At 33.8% G+C, this 18,688-nt stretch overlaps 1 protein-coding gene across 1 annotated transcript in view; it reads left to right on the top strand.

Moving 5' to 3' along the window:
* LOC149569100 (phosphoglucan phosphatase LSF1, chloroplastic) overlaps positions 1–17,254 on the top strand; it is a 254,862-nt gene extending 237,608 nt beyond the window's left edge. Inside the window, exon 10 of the mRNA XM_089821883.1 lies at positions 16,752–17,254. Within this exon, the coding sequence (XP_089678009.1) occupies positions 16,752–16,874 (123 nt within the window). The 3' untranslated portion in view covers positions 16,875–17,254. The remainder of the gene's footprint in view (positions 1–16,751) is intronic.
* Positions 17,255–18,688: the final 1,434 nt, after the last annotated feature.

Below are 18,688 nucleotides of genomic sequence, written 5' to 3'. Positions count from 1 at the left end.
TTCTAAATCTCTCTAAAGAGATAACACTCCCCTATTGACATCTCAACAGGTGCCTCTTTCACATTTTCTCTCACAATTGCCTAGGAGATGTTTTTCATGTACATATTCTCTCCCCCATTGACATCAATGTCAAAGGTGTCAATACAAGTTGTCTACCAATTTTTGGAATATATTTCTTCCAATTCTTTAATCAGCTTAAGTGTCCAAAGACACTATTTAATACAAAATACCAAAATACCAAGTGTCCTCAATGACTCAGTACATACCAGATACTCCCCCATACAGGAAGCATCAACATTCAGTCTAGTTTGACCTTAGTGCTTTGTACCACTGGATTGATGCACTCTCTGCATCATCTACTTTGAAATAGGCAGGGGCATAACCCCTAGCATACCTGTTAGGTACTCAAAAGTATTCTTAGGAAAAGGCTTCATAAAGATATCTGCAATCTGATTTTATTACTTACATACTCCAACCTTATTTCCTTTTCAGCTGCTTTCTCTCTCAAAACATGATACTTCATTGATATGTGCTTTGTCTTAGAATGCAATACTGGATTTTTAGACATACTTATTGTACTTGTGTTATCACAGTAAATGATAATAAGTTTTGTAAACTCAATCCCAATATCCTTCAACATTTGTTTCATCCACATAACTTGATTATAGTTATTTTCTGCTGCAACATACTCAACCTCAGTTGTACTTTGAGATATATAGTCTTGTTTCTTGCTCAACTAAGAAACCAATCTTCATCCAAGAAAGAATGCTCCACCATTGGTGCTCTTTCTGTCATCCATACTGCCTGCCCAATCTTCATTAGTATATGTGCAGAAAGTAAAATTATTTGATCTGTCATACCAGAGTCCATAATCAAATGTACCTTTCAAATATCTAAATATTCTCTTTACTGCTGCATAATGATACTCTTTAGGATCAGCTTGAAATCTTGTTACATTCCCAACTGCATTTGCTATATCTGGTCCGGTGTGAGTCAGATATTGTAATCCTTCAATCATAGATCTATACTTCTTCTACTCAGCTGTAGGTGTTTCATCTTTACTAGATAACTTTTGAGCAGTTATCATGGGTTTACCAACAAGTTTGCAACTTTCTAAACCAAATCTTTTCAACAAGTCTTTCAGATGCTTGGCTTGTGAAATAAATATTCCATCTCTACTCTACACAATCTGCAATCCCAGGAAAAACTTCATTTCTCCTATCATGCTCATTTCAAATTCATTTTTCATCTATTCAGCAAACTTATCATTTCCTCCAAATATTATGTCATCCACAAATATTACAGTAATAAATAAATCATCATCATTTTTTCTTAAGTACAGATTACTATCTATTGTGCCTTTAATAAATCCAAGTTTAGACAAATATTTGTCCAACCTTGCATACCAAGTTCTAGGTGCTTGCTTCAGACCATACAGTGTTTTCTTCAATCTACATACAAAATCTTTTTCTTCTATCAGCAGGAATCCATCAGGTTGCTCAATGTAGACTTCTTCAAGTTCTCCATTGACTTTTGATAAACCTTGAAATTTTTGCTTGCTGCATAAGCCAAGAACATCCTTACTGCTTCCATTCTTGCTACAGGTGCATATGTTTCCTCATAATCTATGTCTTCTTGTTGTGAGTAACCTTTGCAAACAAGTTTAGCCTTGTTTCTCACAAGTTCTCGTTGCTCATTCATCTTATTTCTGAATACCCACTTGGTTCCTATAACAGTTTTGTCTTTAGTTATAAGAACTAATTCCCATGTCTCATTCTTTGCAATCTGATCTAATTCTTCTTTCATTGCTTGCATCTAGTGATCATCCTTACATGCCTTATTTGCACTCTTAGGTTCCACTTGAGAAATCATACATAACTCCTCATTCACTCTGTTCCTTGTCATCACACCTCTATCCTTGCTCCCAATTATGTTCTCTGCAGGGTATTCTTTGTCATGTTTCTACTGGAGGTAGGAGTTGACATCTCTACTCTTATCTCTTCTCTAGGTTCAGATCTCTTCACTCTGTTCCTTGTCATCACACCCTTATCCTTGCTCCCAATTATCTGCTCTGGAGGGTGATTCTTTGTCATGTTTCTACTAGAGGTAGGAGTTGACATCTCAACTCTTATCTCTTCTCTAGGTTCAGATCTCTTTTCTTCTTTATGCTCAACAGATACATCATTCTACAAGTTATTGTTAGTCTCAAAAAGAACTTCAGCATTCTGTCTTACAATTCCAGAATAATCCTCTTCTTCATCAAAATTATAATCTACCATCTTCTCTTTAGTACCAAACTTTTTATCAGTCTTTACATTTGCGCACTCAACTATTATCTTAATTCTATAGTTGAAACATCTATATGCTTTACATTTTAATGAGTAACCAAGAAACATACCTTCATCGCTTCTAAGATCAAACTTACTAATATCATCATCTCTCTTTATGTAACACTTACTTCCAAATATTCTAAAATACTTGACTGATGGTGAGTGACCAAACCATAACTCATAGGGTGTCTTGCTCATACCTTATTTGATATGTACTCTGTTCAGAGTATATATTGCAGTGTTAATTGTTTCTCTCAAAAATGTCTTTGAGACGTCATTCTCAAATAACATTGCTCTTGTTGCTTCTGCTACTGACTTATTCCTTCTTTCAACAATCCCATTTTGTTGAGGTGTTCATGGTGAAGATAACTGTCTTTTGATTTCATTCTCTTTATAGAACATGTTGAACTCTCCTCTATTTGATCTCAAACATTTAATCTTGACACCAGATTCATTTTCAACTCTATTCTTAAATATCTTAAATTTCTCGAAAGCTTTAGACTTCTCTTTAAGAAATGTTACCCATATCATTCTAGTGAAATCATCAACAGAAATCATAAGTACCTTTCACCATAGAATCCTCTGGTTCTTGCAGGACCACTCAGATATGTGTGAACAATCTCCAATTTCTCTATAGTAGAGAACTTCTTGCTAGGAAAAGACACTTTCCTCTACTTAGCCAAAATACATTCCTTGCAGACAACATTAGTAGGCTTAATAATCTTAAGCAAATCTCTCATTGCAAATGTACTGCTAACCTTCAAAATATTATCAAAGTTTATATGATAGAACCTCCTATGCCACAACCAACTGTTATCAACTTTTGCAACCAAACATGTTATTTTAGTAGGATTCAACTGAAATACATTACCTCTAGATTTGGTTCCAGTACCAATCAGCTTTCCATCTTTGTCTTTGATAATGCAAGTCTTCTCTGTGAACTGCAACATATATCCTTTGTCTACCAACTGTCCAACACTTAACAGATTATGTTTCAAACTATCAACAAAATAAACATCATCAGCGTTAGTTTTACCATCGAGAGTAATAGATCCAATCCGTGTAATATGACAGGCTAAATTGTTACCAACTCTAACAATACCTTCATCATCATTTTTGAACTTAACAAATTAGTTCATATCACCAGTGATGTGATGTGGACATCCACTATCAATTATCCAATCTAATTTCTTCTCAACTTAGGTAACTAGAGCTCTCTCTTCTCTAATTTCTCTATCAAGACCATCTTCCTTGATAGCCACAAATCCTAATTCATCATCATTTTCACTTTGATCTCTTTCATCAGATTCTTCATCCTCATTAGCATATAAACAATTTCTATTTTTATCTTTTCTAGGCTTAAATTTTCCTCTAAACTTTTTCTCTCTTTTAGGACATTTAGATGCATAATGCCCATATTCATCACAAGTTCAACATTTCAAAATTTTCTTACCATCTTTCTCTCTTCTTACTAGAAGGGCTATTCCTTCTTCAATCTTTTTATCTTCTTCAGATCTCCTACTACTGGAAAAGTCTCCTCTTGCACTTGCACTTCTTGACAGATTAGGTTGAATGTTTAGAGCACTGAAAGCTGTCTCAACTCTGGCTAGTTCTCCAGATTGTCTCAATTTTGCTTCTACAGACTCTAACCTTCCAAGCAATGTTTCCTTTTTGAAATCTTTGGTGCAGGGCATTACTAGCTGAATCATCTGAGCTGTCTACTTGAATGGTGGTGTCAAACTTTTCAAGATCTTCCATATAACCTCATCATCTTGTTTAGTTCCACCAAGAGACCGAATACCTGCAATAATTTCTGATATTCTACCAACATAACTTCTTATATATCCATCTTCCAACATCTTACCATCTTGAAATGTGCAAATCCAATTTTGTAATCTCATTCTTTTTGCATGATCATCACCTTCAAAAGTAACTTTTAATGCTTTCCATATTTCATGAGAAGTTTGAAATCTCTTTACCTGATTGTATTCATTCTCTAGAAGAGCTGACAGTAGGGCTTCTCCGGCTCTCATGTTACACATGAATAGAGCTCTTTCGCCCTCAATGCATTCCTCTAGCTTTAATTCTTCAACAATTGCCTTCTTAGCTTTCGTCAAAAGCCAATATCTTGGACCCATGCATAGCAGATGAGTCTTCATATTTTCCTTCCAACTATCATAGTTGGCCCTATCGAATCTTGGACCTATCTTTCCTGAACATGTTCACCATTGATCTCCCAAAGCTATTAAGCCTTATATTCAAGGACCTGATGCTCTGATACCAATTTTTAGAATATATAGTCAACTAATATAACTGAGAGGGGTGGAGTGTGAATCAATTATCCAACTATTATCACAATCATTCACTTTAAACAATCTTAACCATGTGAGTAATGTAAACTGAAACCACAACAAGATACTCATACACAATTAACACCAGATATGTTTAACCAGGGAAACCCTTGATCAGAGGGAAAACCCCGGTGGGAATGGTACTCACAAGATGATGTACTAATATAAATATTCCTTGTTAGAGGATAGACCTTGTTAGAAATCTGTTACAACATTTAGTACATATGAGTCCTTGTTAGGAGACTATGAATCCCTGTTCGGAGATTCCAACCCTGTTAGGAGTTGTGGAATATAGCTGGACCCACTGCCCAAACAGCTTCAAGGTTAAGATCAAAGAACCCACTATCCAAATGATCTTTGTATTATTCCTTACAAAATAATAGAACTGAAATGTACTTCCTTCCTTTGTCTTTGTCTTGTCAATCGGACTTCAACTCCTTCAGATCTTGTAACCATATCTCATACTGCGCATCCATTGATCCCTTGGATCGCTTACATGCATTTAGTAAGCATTTTGCTCCTCGCAGTGTGCATTAGTACTTCGAATTCCACTTGATTTTCTTCTTCAAGATACATTATAAATAAGGAAAACAACTTTCTTTTATACTGTATCTTCATAATAATCCCTTGAGTTGGCCTTGAGGGTTTCCCAATTAATTAAAGTAAGATAATTAATTAACTCACAATTGCATTAGCATTGTCGGCTCACGGTCTATATAAAACTTTCACATGTGCGATACCATGTCTTTTGCACATATTGACGTCACCACACTACTATCCTCTATTACTGTGTGACTACGCATTTATTCATTATATCTTAGATGAAAGATAGCGATAGATCATCAAAACATTGTTTTTCAGTACTCTGTTTCTGCACTGCTTCCAGTAAATCAAGTGTAACTTCTATACACCATTGACTCAAACTTAGTCCTCTTAACCACGTCATCAGGAAAACCTTAGGAACATGTCCTTCACTGTGCATCATAAGATCTCTGACTGCTATTCTTCCAATCTTTACAAAATTACTACTATATGGACATGAATGACAAATGCAATCATGAATGCAACATATCAATACTCTCCAATGCTTAGGATACTCCCCCAATGTAGTATCATCAGCGTTCATACTAATAGTTCCAAATACCTCTTTTGTAATCTTTCCATTCAGAAATGTTGTTTTCACATCCTTTTGATGTACTTTCCATCACTTCGATGCTGCAATAGCTAGGACTGCTCTTACAGAGGTGTATCTGGCAACTGGAGCAAAGGTTTCTTCATAATCAATTCCCTCCTAAGAGAATCCTCTGGCTACGAATTTGACTTCATATTTTTCAATGCTACGGTCAGCAACATGCTTGATTTTAAATATCCATTTAGAAGAAACAACAGAGTTTTCATTTAGGCCTTGGAACAATTTCCCAAACATCATTCTTAATAATGGATTGGTGTTCTTTTGTCATAGCATCCTTCCAAGCTGTATGTTTAATAGCATCTGAAACATTGGTTGGTTTTGATTTAGATAAATCATTCATATTTGCTGCATAGTTAGAAAATCTTTTGGGTCTTTTGCTTTCTCTAAAAGTTCCAAATGGTGCAGCAAAGTCTTGTGCTTCCTCAATAGTCTTAATAGCCCAAAGTGGTCTTTTCTTTGGATTTTGAGTCCTCGAGATTAAGATTTTGAATTTCACCTTCAATTTCTTCAATGTTCTCCCTCTGAAACTCAGATTCTTGACTTTCTTCAAAGCTAGGTATATGTGTAGGATCTTCAAAACCTAGGGTTCTTTTGAATGCTAAATCTTCTTCGAATATTTCATCCCTACTAAGTTCAATGTTTTTCTGACCAAGTATGTAAACTCCATATACTTTAGATGTTTCACTATACTCGACAAAAATACCTTTCCTCCTGGAGGGTTCTAACTTAATTCTCTTTTCTTTTGGAACATACATATAAACTGGGCACCCAAATATCCTAAGATGACTTATATGTGGTTTAACCTTAGAAAAAACATCTTTAGGACTTCTATCTCTAAGGTGGGAGTGAGAACTTCTGTTTTGAATATAGACAGCAGTACATGAGGCTTTTGCCCAAAGATGATATTCTAAATTTTGATCAAATATCATAGCTCTTGATGCTTCTATAATTGTTCTATTCTTCCTTTCTGCTACCCCGTTTTGCTATGAGTTATAAGGAATGGTATACTCTCTTAATTCTTGCTTCTTTACAAAAATCTTTAAAAAAATTTGAAGTATATTCCCCTCCATTATCAGTCCTAAGAGTTTTAATTTTGAGTCCTAATAGTTTTTCAGTTAAGGATTTGAATTCTTTAAATCTCTTAAGGATTTTTTCTAGTTCTTTACATTTTAAGAAGTAAATCCATGTTTTCCTAGAGAAATCATCTATAGAGAGTATATAGTACCAGAATCCTCCACGAGAAGGAACAAACATAGGTCCACATAAATCTGAGTGGACTAATTCTAAAACATTGTCAGTTTTTCTCGTGCTATCTTGAAATGGACTTTCAACGTTCTTACCTAGAGTCCATCCTTTGCATATGCTTGAATGATCTTTATTCAACTTAGGTATACTAGTAACCATTTTTTCCATTGTCAATAAGGCTTTGAAGTTTAGATGTCCCTACCTTCTATGCCACATTTCGTTTATATCAGTAGCTTCATGAATTAAGGCTTGAATAGGTTCTATATTTAATTCATACAAGTATCCCTTTCTTTGACCAATCAACTTTGATTTCTTAAATGAAGAGTTCTTAGACTAGGGCATTACTTTACTATCCATGAATGCAACCTTATGTCCATCATCTTCAAGTGTTGTAATAGAAATTAGATTCCTCTTGATTCCTGGTACATAGAATACTCTTTTGAGATGAAGAGAAATACCCGACTTTAGTTTCAAGGTGTAGTTCCCAATTCCTTTGACAGAATGAGTGGAATTATCACTTATGGTAACTCCGTCATTAACTTCTCATGATATTGAGTCTAATACTTCTTTGTATCCTATAATGCGTCGAGATGATCCACTATCATTTACCCATGCTTTGCTTGATACTTCATTTGATAGCGCTGAATACAATACATGTTTCTCAGGATCATAGTTTTCCCCTTTCCTAGTAACGTTTGTATAGTTTACTTGATGCTTTGTATTCTCAAGGCAATTGGATTTGTAGTGTCCAAACTTTTCACATTTGAAGCATTTGATTTGGATAAATCTCTCTTAGGTTTGTCATTTCTTTGATTACCCTTCTTCTTGAAGTGCTTTTTCTCACCTTTATAGGAATTTGTGTTGAGGACATGAAGTTCTTCAACTTCAGTTTTTAATTTCCCTCCTTTCTTGAGTTGCCTAGATTCTTCTTGAAGGCAATCTCCTTTAAGTGTATTGAAGTCTGGAAGTTTGTTTCTAGCACTTACTCCTTGTGAGAATGTTTCCCATGAATCCGGTTACCCATCTATACCCATAAGTGATAGCTCTTTGTCTTCAATTATGGTCCCTATACTTACAAGTTCATCTCTTAGACTAGCCACCCTTAGGAAATATGAATTCATAGATTCTTTCTTCCTTATCTTTATATGATTTAGTTGCCTTTTTAATGCAAGGGTTCTAGTTGCATTGTTAACCTCATATGCATTTAATAATGCACTCATCATATTAAATGTTGTATGATGTTTCAATAATTTCATTGTTAACTCCGTCTAATATGATTTGCATGACTTTCTTGTTTCCTTTAATCCAGATAGTTTTATGAGGATCAGCATTAGGTTGCTTGGATTCCTTATCAACAAACTATATTACATCATTCTCTTCAAGAATCATCATAAGTTTGAATTTCCAAGGAATGAAGTGTTCAACCCTATCTTCGGGTCTGATTGTGCTAGTTATTGAAGGTAGAAGGATGTTGCTAGGTATTTTAAATCTGATTGTCAATTTGCAGAGCCTAGGTTTGACTACCAAAGCTCTGATACCATGTAAAGTTTCTGCAAATTTTGAACAAGCAAACTGATATAATGCCTTTTAGTCTTGCTGAAGATGGTCTTTAAATATACCAGACCTGCTGTATATTAAGTGTTGTTTGGAGTATGATAATTATTCTGAAATTGTTTTTATCCCTGCTATAAATCGCATAAGGCAGCAATGCTAAAGGAGCAGACTTATTGTATTTTGTGTGTACTTTATCCACATTCTTATCTCTTATGTATATAGCACCCAAGAGGCATGTGCTTACAAGGGACATGGTCAGCCCTACATATAAACCAATAATTATATTAATGCGATCAGATTTCCACAATCCATCTTAGTTATGTTAATCAGTTTCTGGATTAGATTGTGTGGAGATTTTTGTCATCAACGTTTCGAATCACACTTACTTTTTTTGACATCTCCTGCTCTCTCATCCTGATGATGGATCACGTAGTGTGATTCGAAACGTTGATGACAAAAATCTCCACACAATCTAATCCAGAAACTGATTAACATAACAATAATTATATTGCCAAGATCAGCATCTCAATGATTTACAATTAGTTAGTAAATATACTAACTATAACTATGCAAATAGAACATTATTAAATGTTCCCAATGAAGATGCTGATTAGGTTTAATTATATAAGGTATTAAGAGGCCAATCCTTTCTAAGGATCTTCATGCTTTACTAGATCTGTACGATCTGCAGTTCAGATCAGTTATGATATCAGAGTTATAGAATTAACAAAAGAGACTCACCTGTATGTTTATCGAAGGTTTGAAAGATTCAACAAGATACTCTGTAAAAATGCTTGAACCTCAAAACTTGGAAGAAATCATTAGAAAAGAAAGAATGGTAGACTCAAATCCTTTAAAGGAAAGATCTATTACTTTCTCAACCAAGATAGGACATAGACACGAGGACTGTAGAAAAGATGATAAAGGGAAAGAGTGTTATTTTTGCAAAGGGCGTTGGAGTATTGGGCATCAATGCCAAGGTAAGGATGTTCTCAAGCAAAAAGAGGATGTTATGAAGAAAGGCCTATTTTTTTAGGTGCAAAGAACCATGGGCATCTGGACACAAGTGTGGAAAAAGGAATCAAATCAATAGAATAGAAGCAGCATCCAAAAGGGAAATAGAAGTCACGTAACAAAGCAAGACATGATACAAGAGATCTCAATAGTATCCAACCCCAAAATGAAGGAGAGAAGCGATGGACTTTTGAAGAAATTCCACTCAATGCATAAATTTGAGAAGGAAATTAGTAACCATTACTAGAGAAGAAGGGAAAATAAAATGGAATAAGAAAATAGTAAATTTATTCACTTCTAGTTTGTGAAAACTATTCCAGATCGACAAATAAGGTGAACATTTGATTACCGAATTGAAGAAAGGAAAATTGTAATAAAACAAGCAAATTAATGCAAAATATTCAGTTATATTTACTTACACCCAAAATCTTCTCTAAAATTTCCATGTATGAAACTACGAAGACCATGCACTTCTAAAGGCCTACGAAAGGGATAATGTCTCTCCCAAGGGTTATAGAGATGGATTGTCCCAAAGGGGCATCCACAGAGGCCTTAGAGAAAGCTAAAGTCTCTCTCAAAGATTATAGAGATGGGTAATCATGTTGTCTTGCATTTTGTCACCACAAAATCTAGGTAACAGTACAAAACTTTTTCAACTTAGTTTCACATTTCTCATAGATAATTCATTATTTGATTGACAGACATTCATCAACCAACTGACCCCAATTTGTATAATGAATCATTTTATTGAAGGCTTTCGTCAAGTCCTTTTCATTTTTTTTTTTATTAACCCTATACTTGATTTTTGAAGCCTTCAACGTCATTTTTCACGTTTTTTAGTGTGTGTTTGTTTTCTTTTGGTCTTTTGGTGTTGTTCAATCCCTTGCTTTCAGTTTTCCCTTTGATTCAATATATCTTAGGGCTTAGCTTGGCAGTCAAAAGATATGACCATTTAGGTGGACTCTCCATATGTAATTGCATATTTAAAATATCATGTTATATTTTAATGTTGAGATTAACTTTTTGATAAATATAACATAAATTGACTTTATGTTATATTTTTAAGTTACTTTATCACTTAACTTTATTACTTAAGTAAACTATTGAGCACTTTATGTTATATTTTCATGTTGAGTTGTTTTTTGAATTTTTCACCTAACTGTATTAACTATATAGTTTAATTTAATTTTTGAGTTACCCTATGTTCTATTTCAAAACATTCAAGTTAATTATTGCTTTTTGAATAATATTTGCACAGAATATATTAAAGTATATAGTGTAAATACTATTTTTGACCTAATAAAGTGATATTTCCTCAAAAATCAATTAAACATGTGCTTAAATAGTCTTCTAAGTTGTGCAAACTCAACTCACATGTCAATTGCATGTTTATATGTAAATGCAGTCCTAGAGTGTGATTTACACTAGAAATGCATGTAACGGACTTCCTAGTCTACTTTGCATGGAAAATCTTGTTTACATATAAATCACTCTACATGTAATTGCCTCTAGAGAGTGTGATTTGCACTAGAAAGACATTTTATGGACTTAGTGAAAATAAAGCTAAGTTTTTTAAATATGTAATGACCATCCAAAGATGCGTTTTGTATGGAAATGACCTTTTACATGTTAAGTGTGTAATAACCCCAACCGATTATAACTTCATCAAACACCAAATTCTTTTATAATTCAGTTGTTTGACATTTTGTCAAACGCTTTGCAAGCAAGCTCTGATACCACTGTAATAACCTTGTTCAATTATGCTTCTAGCAATACCACTTATTCAAACATTTGACATTTCAACAAACACTTGGCAAACAACCCAATTATCACTGAATATATGGTATTTAAAATTCCAAAACATGGTCTTGGAAAATGCAACAATTGTTGACAAATTCAGTTAACCTTAGCCTTATACATTGCTCAAGTAAATATCAAGCACTAGTATGTAAATCTATCATGTGAATTTGCACATTTAAATCTGAAACAACAAATGGCTCACATCAAATTCTGAATTTATTCATTAACTTAGTATGCTTTAGACAATTCCCGCTTGCAATTACATAAAGATTTTATCACCAGCAAAATCACAAACATCCAGCCTTGAGAAATCCAAATAAAAAATTACCAGAAATCAAAGATATAAATTACGAAATTCCCCAAGATAGAATTGTGCTTTTAGCCACAGTCAATACAGAAAGAGAAGACACTAAATTATTCCAACCAACAATCGCTCCTCAGCCACATAGAATACAGTAGAGAAGATTCAACCAATATACCAAAATATAATTAAATCACTATACTTCAGCAATGATTCAAAACAATTCTCAGAAACTAATTCACAATATCTCAGTTTTGAATTAAAAAGCACTTCTCAGCATCAAAACCCTTATACCTCAGCAAGGGCATCAAAATTCAAAACCTTAGAAAAAGCCACAAAGGCACCAAAAGCAAATAAATATCCAAGCATGCTTTTCTCAACAAATGGGCATGTATTTATAACCTCCAAATTCCCTTTTGTTGCCAAAATGTAACTTCACTCAAGAGGCTTCCCCACATACCATTAATTAGAAGCTTCCTTTAGATTCTCTCACTTGACTTGGCTTAACTAATTAATAAATGGCACTTTCCATTGATAACTCAACACTCAACTTAAGTGAAATTATAAAGTTAAATTATAACTTTATAATAAGCCATTCAATAATTAATAATAATCTCGCCACTAAAAAAATAATAACTCCCAAAATACTCATCATTTAAATGTTGCCAAAAATAGGAGTCATCTATTATTTCTCCATGTGACCAAATGCACTTTCCAAAAATAGAAAGGGTCCATCTCAATCAACACCTGATTTACCACAAATAGTGAGTACACAAAACTAAGCTCAATAGAAGTCCAATCTGAGCCAAACGAAAACCAATCGGTAGCTTACTGAATTGTGGAGAAGACAAGACCCTCCCAAGCCAAGCCACTGCTACATAAGACCCTCTATTCACAATAATTAGCGTAGGAGGATCTCAATAATAGGCTAATCTCTCAATTCTGATGACAACAAAAATGGGGACATTACAAAGTGTTACATGTAATGCCCTTGAGAGAGTGTGATTTAACATTTTAAAACATGTAATTGCATCCTAAGTCTACGTTTTCGCCTTTCAAGGACAAAGTTACCTAATTCATATTACATGGTACATATTTTTAAAATATGTAATAGAGGATGGAGAGTGTGATTTGCATTCTTTACCATATTACAAGTTTTAAAATATCCAATAGCACATGGAGAGTGCAATTTGCATTATTGGCCAAATGCATGCAATTTAATACATTCATTGGGGCATGGAGAATGCGATTTTCCTTTGTAATCTCTAAATGCTTATTTTTAAAACATGTAAAGGCTCCAAGAGAGTGCAATTTGGCATTTGAACACATCCATTTGCTATTGGAGACCACGTTTTTTCCTCCCATGACCAAACGCCCATGCTCTAGCAAGGAAAGGGCTCTTCGAAGAAAAATGCCCAGATTTCTCCATTTCAATTTATGACATCCATCACAAGGGGGTGCTTTTGATTTTTAATGCATACACATGCATTTGGGGCTCATGATATTGCATATCCGAGCCAAAAACGACCAATATTTTTGCTTGAAAAGGGCACTTTTTTTAAAAAACGCCCAGAAATTAATGTTTCCAGCCCATGTATATGCATTTGGAAGAGGCATTTTGGGTTCTGGATGCATGTTCGTCATCCCAAGTCCACGTTTTTGCTTTATTTCTCCAAAAATGACTTATTTACATGCATTTGGAGGGCATATTTTTGCCCGAAAATGCCCCAATAGTTGCATTTCATCAAAAATGTTTTTCATTTTGGGGTTTGAAGATTACGTTTTTGGCATTTGCATACAAAAATGCCTCATTCATTGACTAAGGAAGGTCGCATTTGCAAGCATTGTAATAGTCAAAGAGTTGTTTGGAAAATTTGAAATTGAAGAAAAGTCTTTAATTTCAACTTCTTTCTCTTCCACATTTGGCTCTTCGATCTCCAAGTGAGTCTACATTTTCAACTTTTCTTGTCTATTCTTACTTCGTTATTTTGTTGCATGTTTTGGCTTATCCTTGTACACTTGTTCAAAGACATGCCATGTATTTTGTAAATTTTAAATAAGATGAAAACTTCTGTATTCAAATGCTTGGATTTTCCCCAAACTCCAAATTCGAAATTGCATATAGGAGAGCAACTTAATAGTTGTCATGTTTGAGTCAATAACCAAAGGTATGTTTTTCTTTTTGTGCATAGTTTTGCTTGTTGTTTGCTTGTTTGTTTGGTTTTGTTTTTTGGAAGAAAGTTGAGAATTCTTTCCCAAGAATGCAAGAGCATTTTGCACCTTTTCATGCAAGTGCATCACATCTTTTCATATTTCACCAACACACGTCAAAGCATATTATGTTCATTTTCCAAATGCATTATTTGCTTTGATGTGGAGGATAGTTCATATCATGAAGGCAATATGAGGGGAGAAAGTCAAATACTAATGTGACATCTTTTGTAGGTGGGAAATAACACATAATTCGAGTGGACAACAAAGTGGCATTCACAATAGGGAAGAGATTAGTGCATAACCATCAAATATTAAGCAAGGATCGCACATACTTATCTTGCTATTAATCAGCAACAAGAAAATATGATTTCCATTTGATGATAAAGAGACATAAGAGGATCATATATCAGTGTCAAAAGGCTATATGAATCTCCATTTTGAGCATCAAAAGATTAAGGTCAAGTACATGCAATGATAACATGGGATAAGTGATAAGATCAAACCCTGTGCAGTGTTTAAAGGTATATGTGAGGAATACTATACTTGTAATGTTCTTTTAAACATTAGTCATACCATTAGTAATAGAAATTATAATGGTTTGTGAAATGAATGAATAATAGATAGACAATGTTCTTATTAAAATAGTTAATATTTCATAAAAAAGATTAATATTAGAGTCCCTTATGAAGGGAAGAGAGCGATCTTAGGCTCTTCGTGCCAGTACCAGAGATGGGTCAAATTCCCATTTGGCTGACATGATAGAGATGGAGCCCAAATTCCTAGTTTTAGTACCAGAGATGGGAGAAATTCATGTTCAACTGACATGATGGAGGTGGAATGGAAATTCTTAGTGTTAGTATTAGAGATGGGTGTAATTGGCTGACATGACAAAAATGGATTTATAGTGATGGTATTAGATGAGTGTCATTCCCATTTGGCCGACACCACTTAAATGGATATAATCTCTATAATGTTGGTATGTGAGAAGTATCTCCATCTGACCAACATGCCCAAGGTTAATATAATGGCCAGAATATTCTGGTGATGTCAACATATGCATATGTGATAAAGCCTTGGATAGGGAATGTCCCTTGCAAGAGGAACCTTAGGGAGTGCACTCCAGAGAAGACGGTGAAATAACTGAGGATGGTTCTAGAATTGATATTATATCATTTAGACCCTTGGAGATCCTCAGAAGGGTTAGGAATCCTGATCTGGAGACGTCTTAAAGGTTGGGGTTAGGATAGAGGGTAGAATAATATAGTTCATTGTTTGAATTCTGACATTTATTTTGCGAGTATTACTTGTCCCAAGCTAACCTAGATAGTGAGGACATTACAGAGAGGGCAATGAGTAATTATGAAAGCCACTAGCTGTCTTCTCTAACTTCTCAAACAATGGTATCTGCTTGGAGATAGAAAATGGAGACTCTACTCTAGTGGAAAAGTAGATACTTCAAATTTGATTTTTTTGATTCTGTCTTTTTTTTTTTGCATATTTTGTTAGTTTACACCAATTGGAATTGGGCATCTAGAGAACAGTTATTCTGTGTTTAGGATCTATTAACCCTTGGTTCCTATACATATACCCATGAAATAGAACCTTAAATTAAATTTTGCTTTGTCTCCATCAGTGGTTGCCTATTCACTTAGTTCAATTAGGGTATTGAGCTTCACAAAATTATCTAACAAATCACAATCATAAGTAAGTAATTCTTCAATAAATGTTTGTCTAAAATATTTATTATGAGATCAACAGTGTGAAAGCAAGTTATTGTTTGAAATTAACGTTTATCTGAAGTCATGAATTTGAATAATTCTCCTTCCTTTGTCAAACATACCATTTTATGAGGTTCATAGGATTAATTTAGAAGATTTTAAGTAGAACTGTTTCTTGGGGCTCTTTAAAACAAAGGGTAGCTTGTTTTCTTCTGAAATCTATTTCTGAAGACAAATATGGAAAATAATTTGGAAAATCCAACCTCTGATGTTCAATATATAATTTGCTTCACTTGATTTGAAAGTCGTACAGCTAAACTTCAATAGCCATAACTTTTCGCATGAAACATTCTTGCATGATACAATCTTCTCTTTGTGGGATGGAATGGTATTCAATAAAGGCAAGTAAGGAGTCAGTTACATTTTGTTAATCAATGTTTACTAATCTATGGCCATTGAAGTTCAACTGAAATTTTAAATGAAGGGGAGCGGATTATATATTCAAAGTAATTGTAAGGATTTCCAAATCCTCTCCTATATTTTTTTTCTCAGATAGATTTTAGAAGAAAAGTTGCTTGTGTTTTTGAAAAGCCCAATCAACAGTTCTACTTCCACTTCTCTAGTTAAATTCCATGTTGTACCACATAATTAAACGATATCAAAATTTCAAAAATGGATGAAAGAGAAACATTTTTAAGAATTGAGTCCAATATTGACAATAATAATTTGTCTTCCTGATGGGAAAACAAAGAACTAAATTTAAATGCAAATGACTTGAAAAGGACAAATCTAGAATATTTTTTTCTCTTTGATGTTCATTTTCATGGAAGACACTTGCTAAAGCACAGGGGATGTTAAATAACCCAAATGATATGCCTCTTATTTTTTATCGCTTTTTACCTATATGTTATTATTGATTGTTCAATCTCAATTTATTATATATGTTTGGATCCTCTCTTTGCATTTTGTATTTCCATTAATATATCCGTCTTACTATAACTCCAAAACTGAACTGTCATATTTTCTGGGCAGGATCCTACTGTTATTAAGGTAATTGAAAGGCCTTTAACAGAGGATGAGAGGTTTGCGTTGGCATTTGCAGCTCGACGAATAGCATTCGCAATTTGTCCAATCAGATTAGTTCCAAAATGTTAACTGGAGTTCGCAACTTGTATATTATTAGTGGGTTCAATTGCAAAGCATCATGTATCAGAGGAAAATAAAGTGGTAAGGAAAACTGATGCTGCTTCAAGAATGAATCTTAAAGCAGTCCTAATAACTTAAAAAATAAAGCAACGTGTACAAACAATATACATAAGCATAAGCTTAAATGGCTTGCATGTGTATTAATAGCCACCTCATTTAGGTATTTATTTTTTCCAAATTTGTTGCAGTTGAAATAATATCAACCATGGAAATAATACCATTACTCGTCAAATGTTTGATGGAATAAACCTTCAAATTTTGTACTAATTATTAAAACTTCATTTATGGATTAAATATACCGCCATGGGGATCGATAATTACTATAAGAATAGCCTTAATATATTATTTGCGATGTCTATGTGAAACTTTTAGATAACAATCCTGACCTTACCGATGCATTGACAGGAAACTACAGTCATGGTATCAACAGAGTTAGATGCAGGTCTTATTAACGAGGATAATATATTGTAATGGATACAGATAATATTTAAAGGATATATATATATATATATCCTTTAAATATTATCTGTATCCATAATATGGTATACAAAAGAGATATATTCTTTAAATATTATCTGTATACAGATAATATTATCTGTATCCATAATATATAAAATAATATTCTTAAATATCAAAAGAGATGTTCAATGATGGCTATTAAGATGGTATACAAAAACTATTAAAAACTATCATTATTAAAAGAGGTTAGACACGGATTAAAGAGCTATCACAGATATAAAAGATATGGCCAGTGGCCTTCAAGTGAGATTATTTTTTAATCAATTGATAAATTTTCATGCATGTACATATCTTAACCTTATGTTACTTCTTAGTTGAAATATGATAGGAAAGATATTTCAAACTGTAAACTTATTTACAGATGTAAGATTATAAATTTGTTGTTGGCGTTTGAAGACAGTTTTGGAGGGAGTTGGTGTTAGCAGGCAAGGTAGTTCAATCAACAGCTTGATTAGGTGGATATGGTTTTGAATTGTAGACTATAAACATGTAGTTTGGATCAATGAATTTCGATAAAGAACTTCGGTGTATCTTCCAATTGTCTCTACATTTTTGTGTGTCGATCATTAAAATTTTGTTTGCAAAAGATCTTTTCAATTGGTATGAGCATAGGTAAAGAGAAACTCATCTATGAAAGCAGATTGTATTTTTTCTCTGTCATCTTCTTGCAAGGAGAGTTCATTGCCTATTAGAGAGGAAGACATGGCTCTTGAACTAAGAGAAGCCGATAGAGAGAGAGGGAGAGAGGAAAATTGGATGAATGGCTACATAGAAGCCTGATAGAAATCAAAGAAAAGTTGGATTTCTTTGTAAGCCATAAATGGTAACGAAGAAAATAGAGGCAATTTGCAAAGCAGTAATGTGAATTAAATGTCATTTGAAGATTACTTTAGATCATATAGGAAACCAGGTTTTGCTAATATTTTTTCATGGTATTTATCAAATAACAGCAACAATTATTTGAAAAAATATAATGCATATCTAGCAATGACGATGATCTAGAGCCCAACTATGTAGGAGAAGGATTCTCAAAAGAAGCTTTTTCTATATACCAAGCCGATGAGCTATAGAAAGACACAATCTCATTCATTCTTTGAACACATTTCAATTTCACTTAGTGCAATGGGGATCTTGTGAAGGGGAAATCAGATTGTCACCCAATGTCGAGTTCTTTTTTCTTCCATTATTTGGAATAAAACAGGAAATGGAAGAAGTCAACGAAGGTTGGGAACAATACAAGGGGA

Source organism: Cupressus sempervirens, chromosome 3, assembly GCF_028749045.1.
Source record: "Cupressus sempervirens isolate cs-2001-9-10 chromosome 3, ASM2874904v1, whole genome shotgun sequence".
Classification (NCBI taxonomy): domain Eukaryota; kingdom Viridiplantae; phylum Streptophyta; class Pinopsida; order Cupressales; family Cupressaceae; genus Cupressus; species Cupressus sempervirens.
This window is presented reverse-complemented; position numbering and strand designations above follow the sequence as displayed.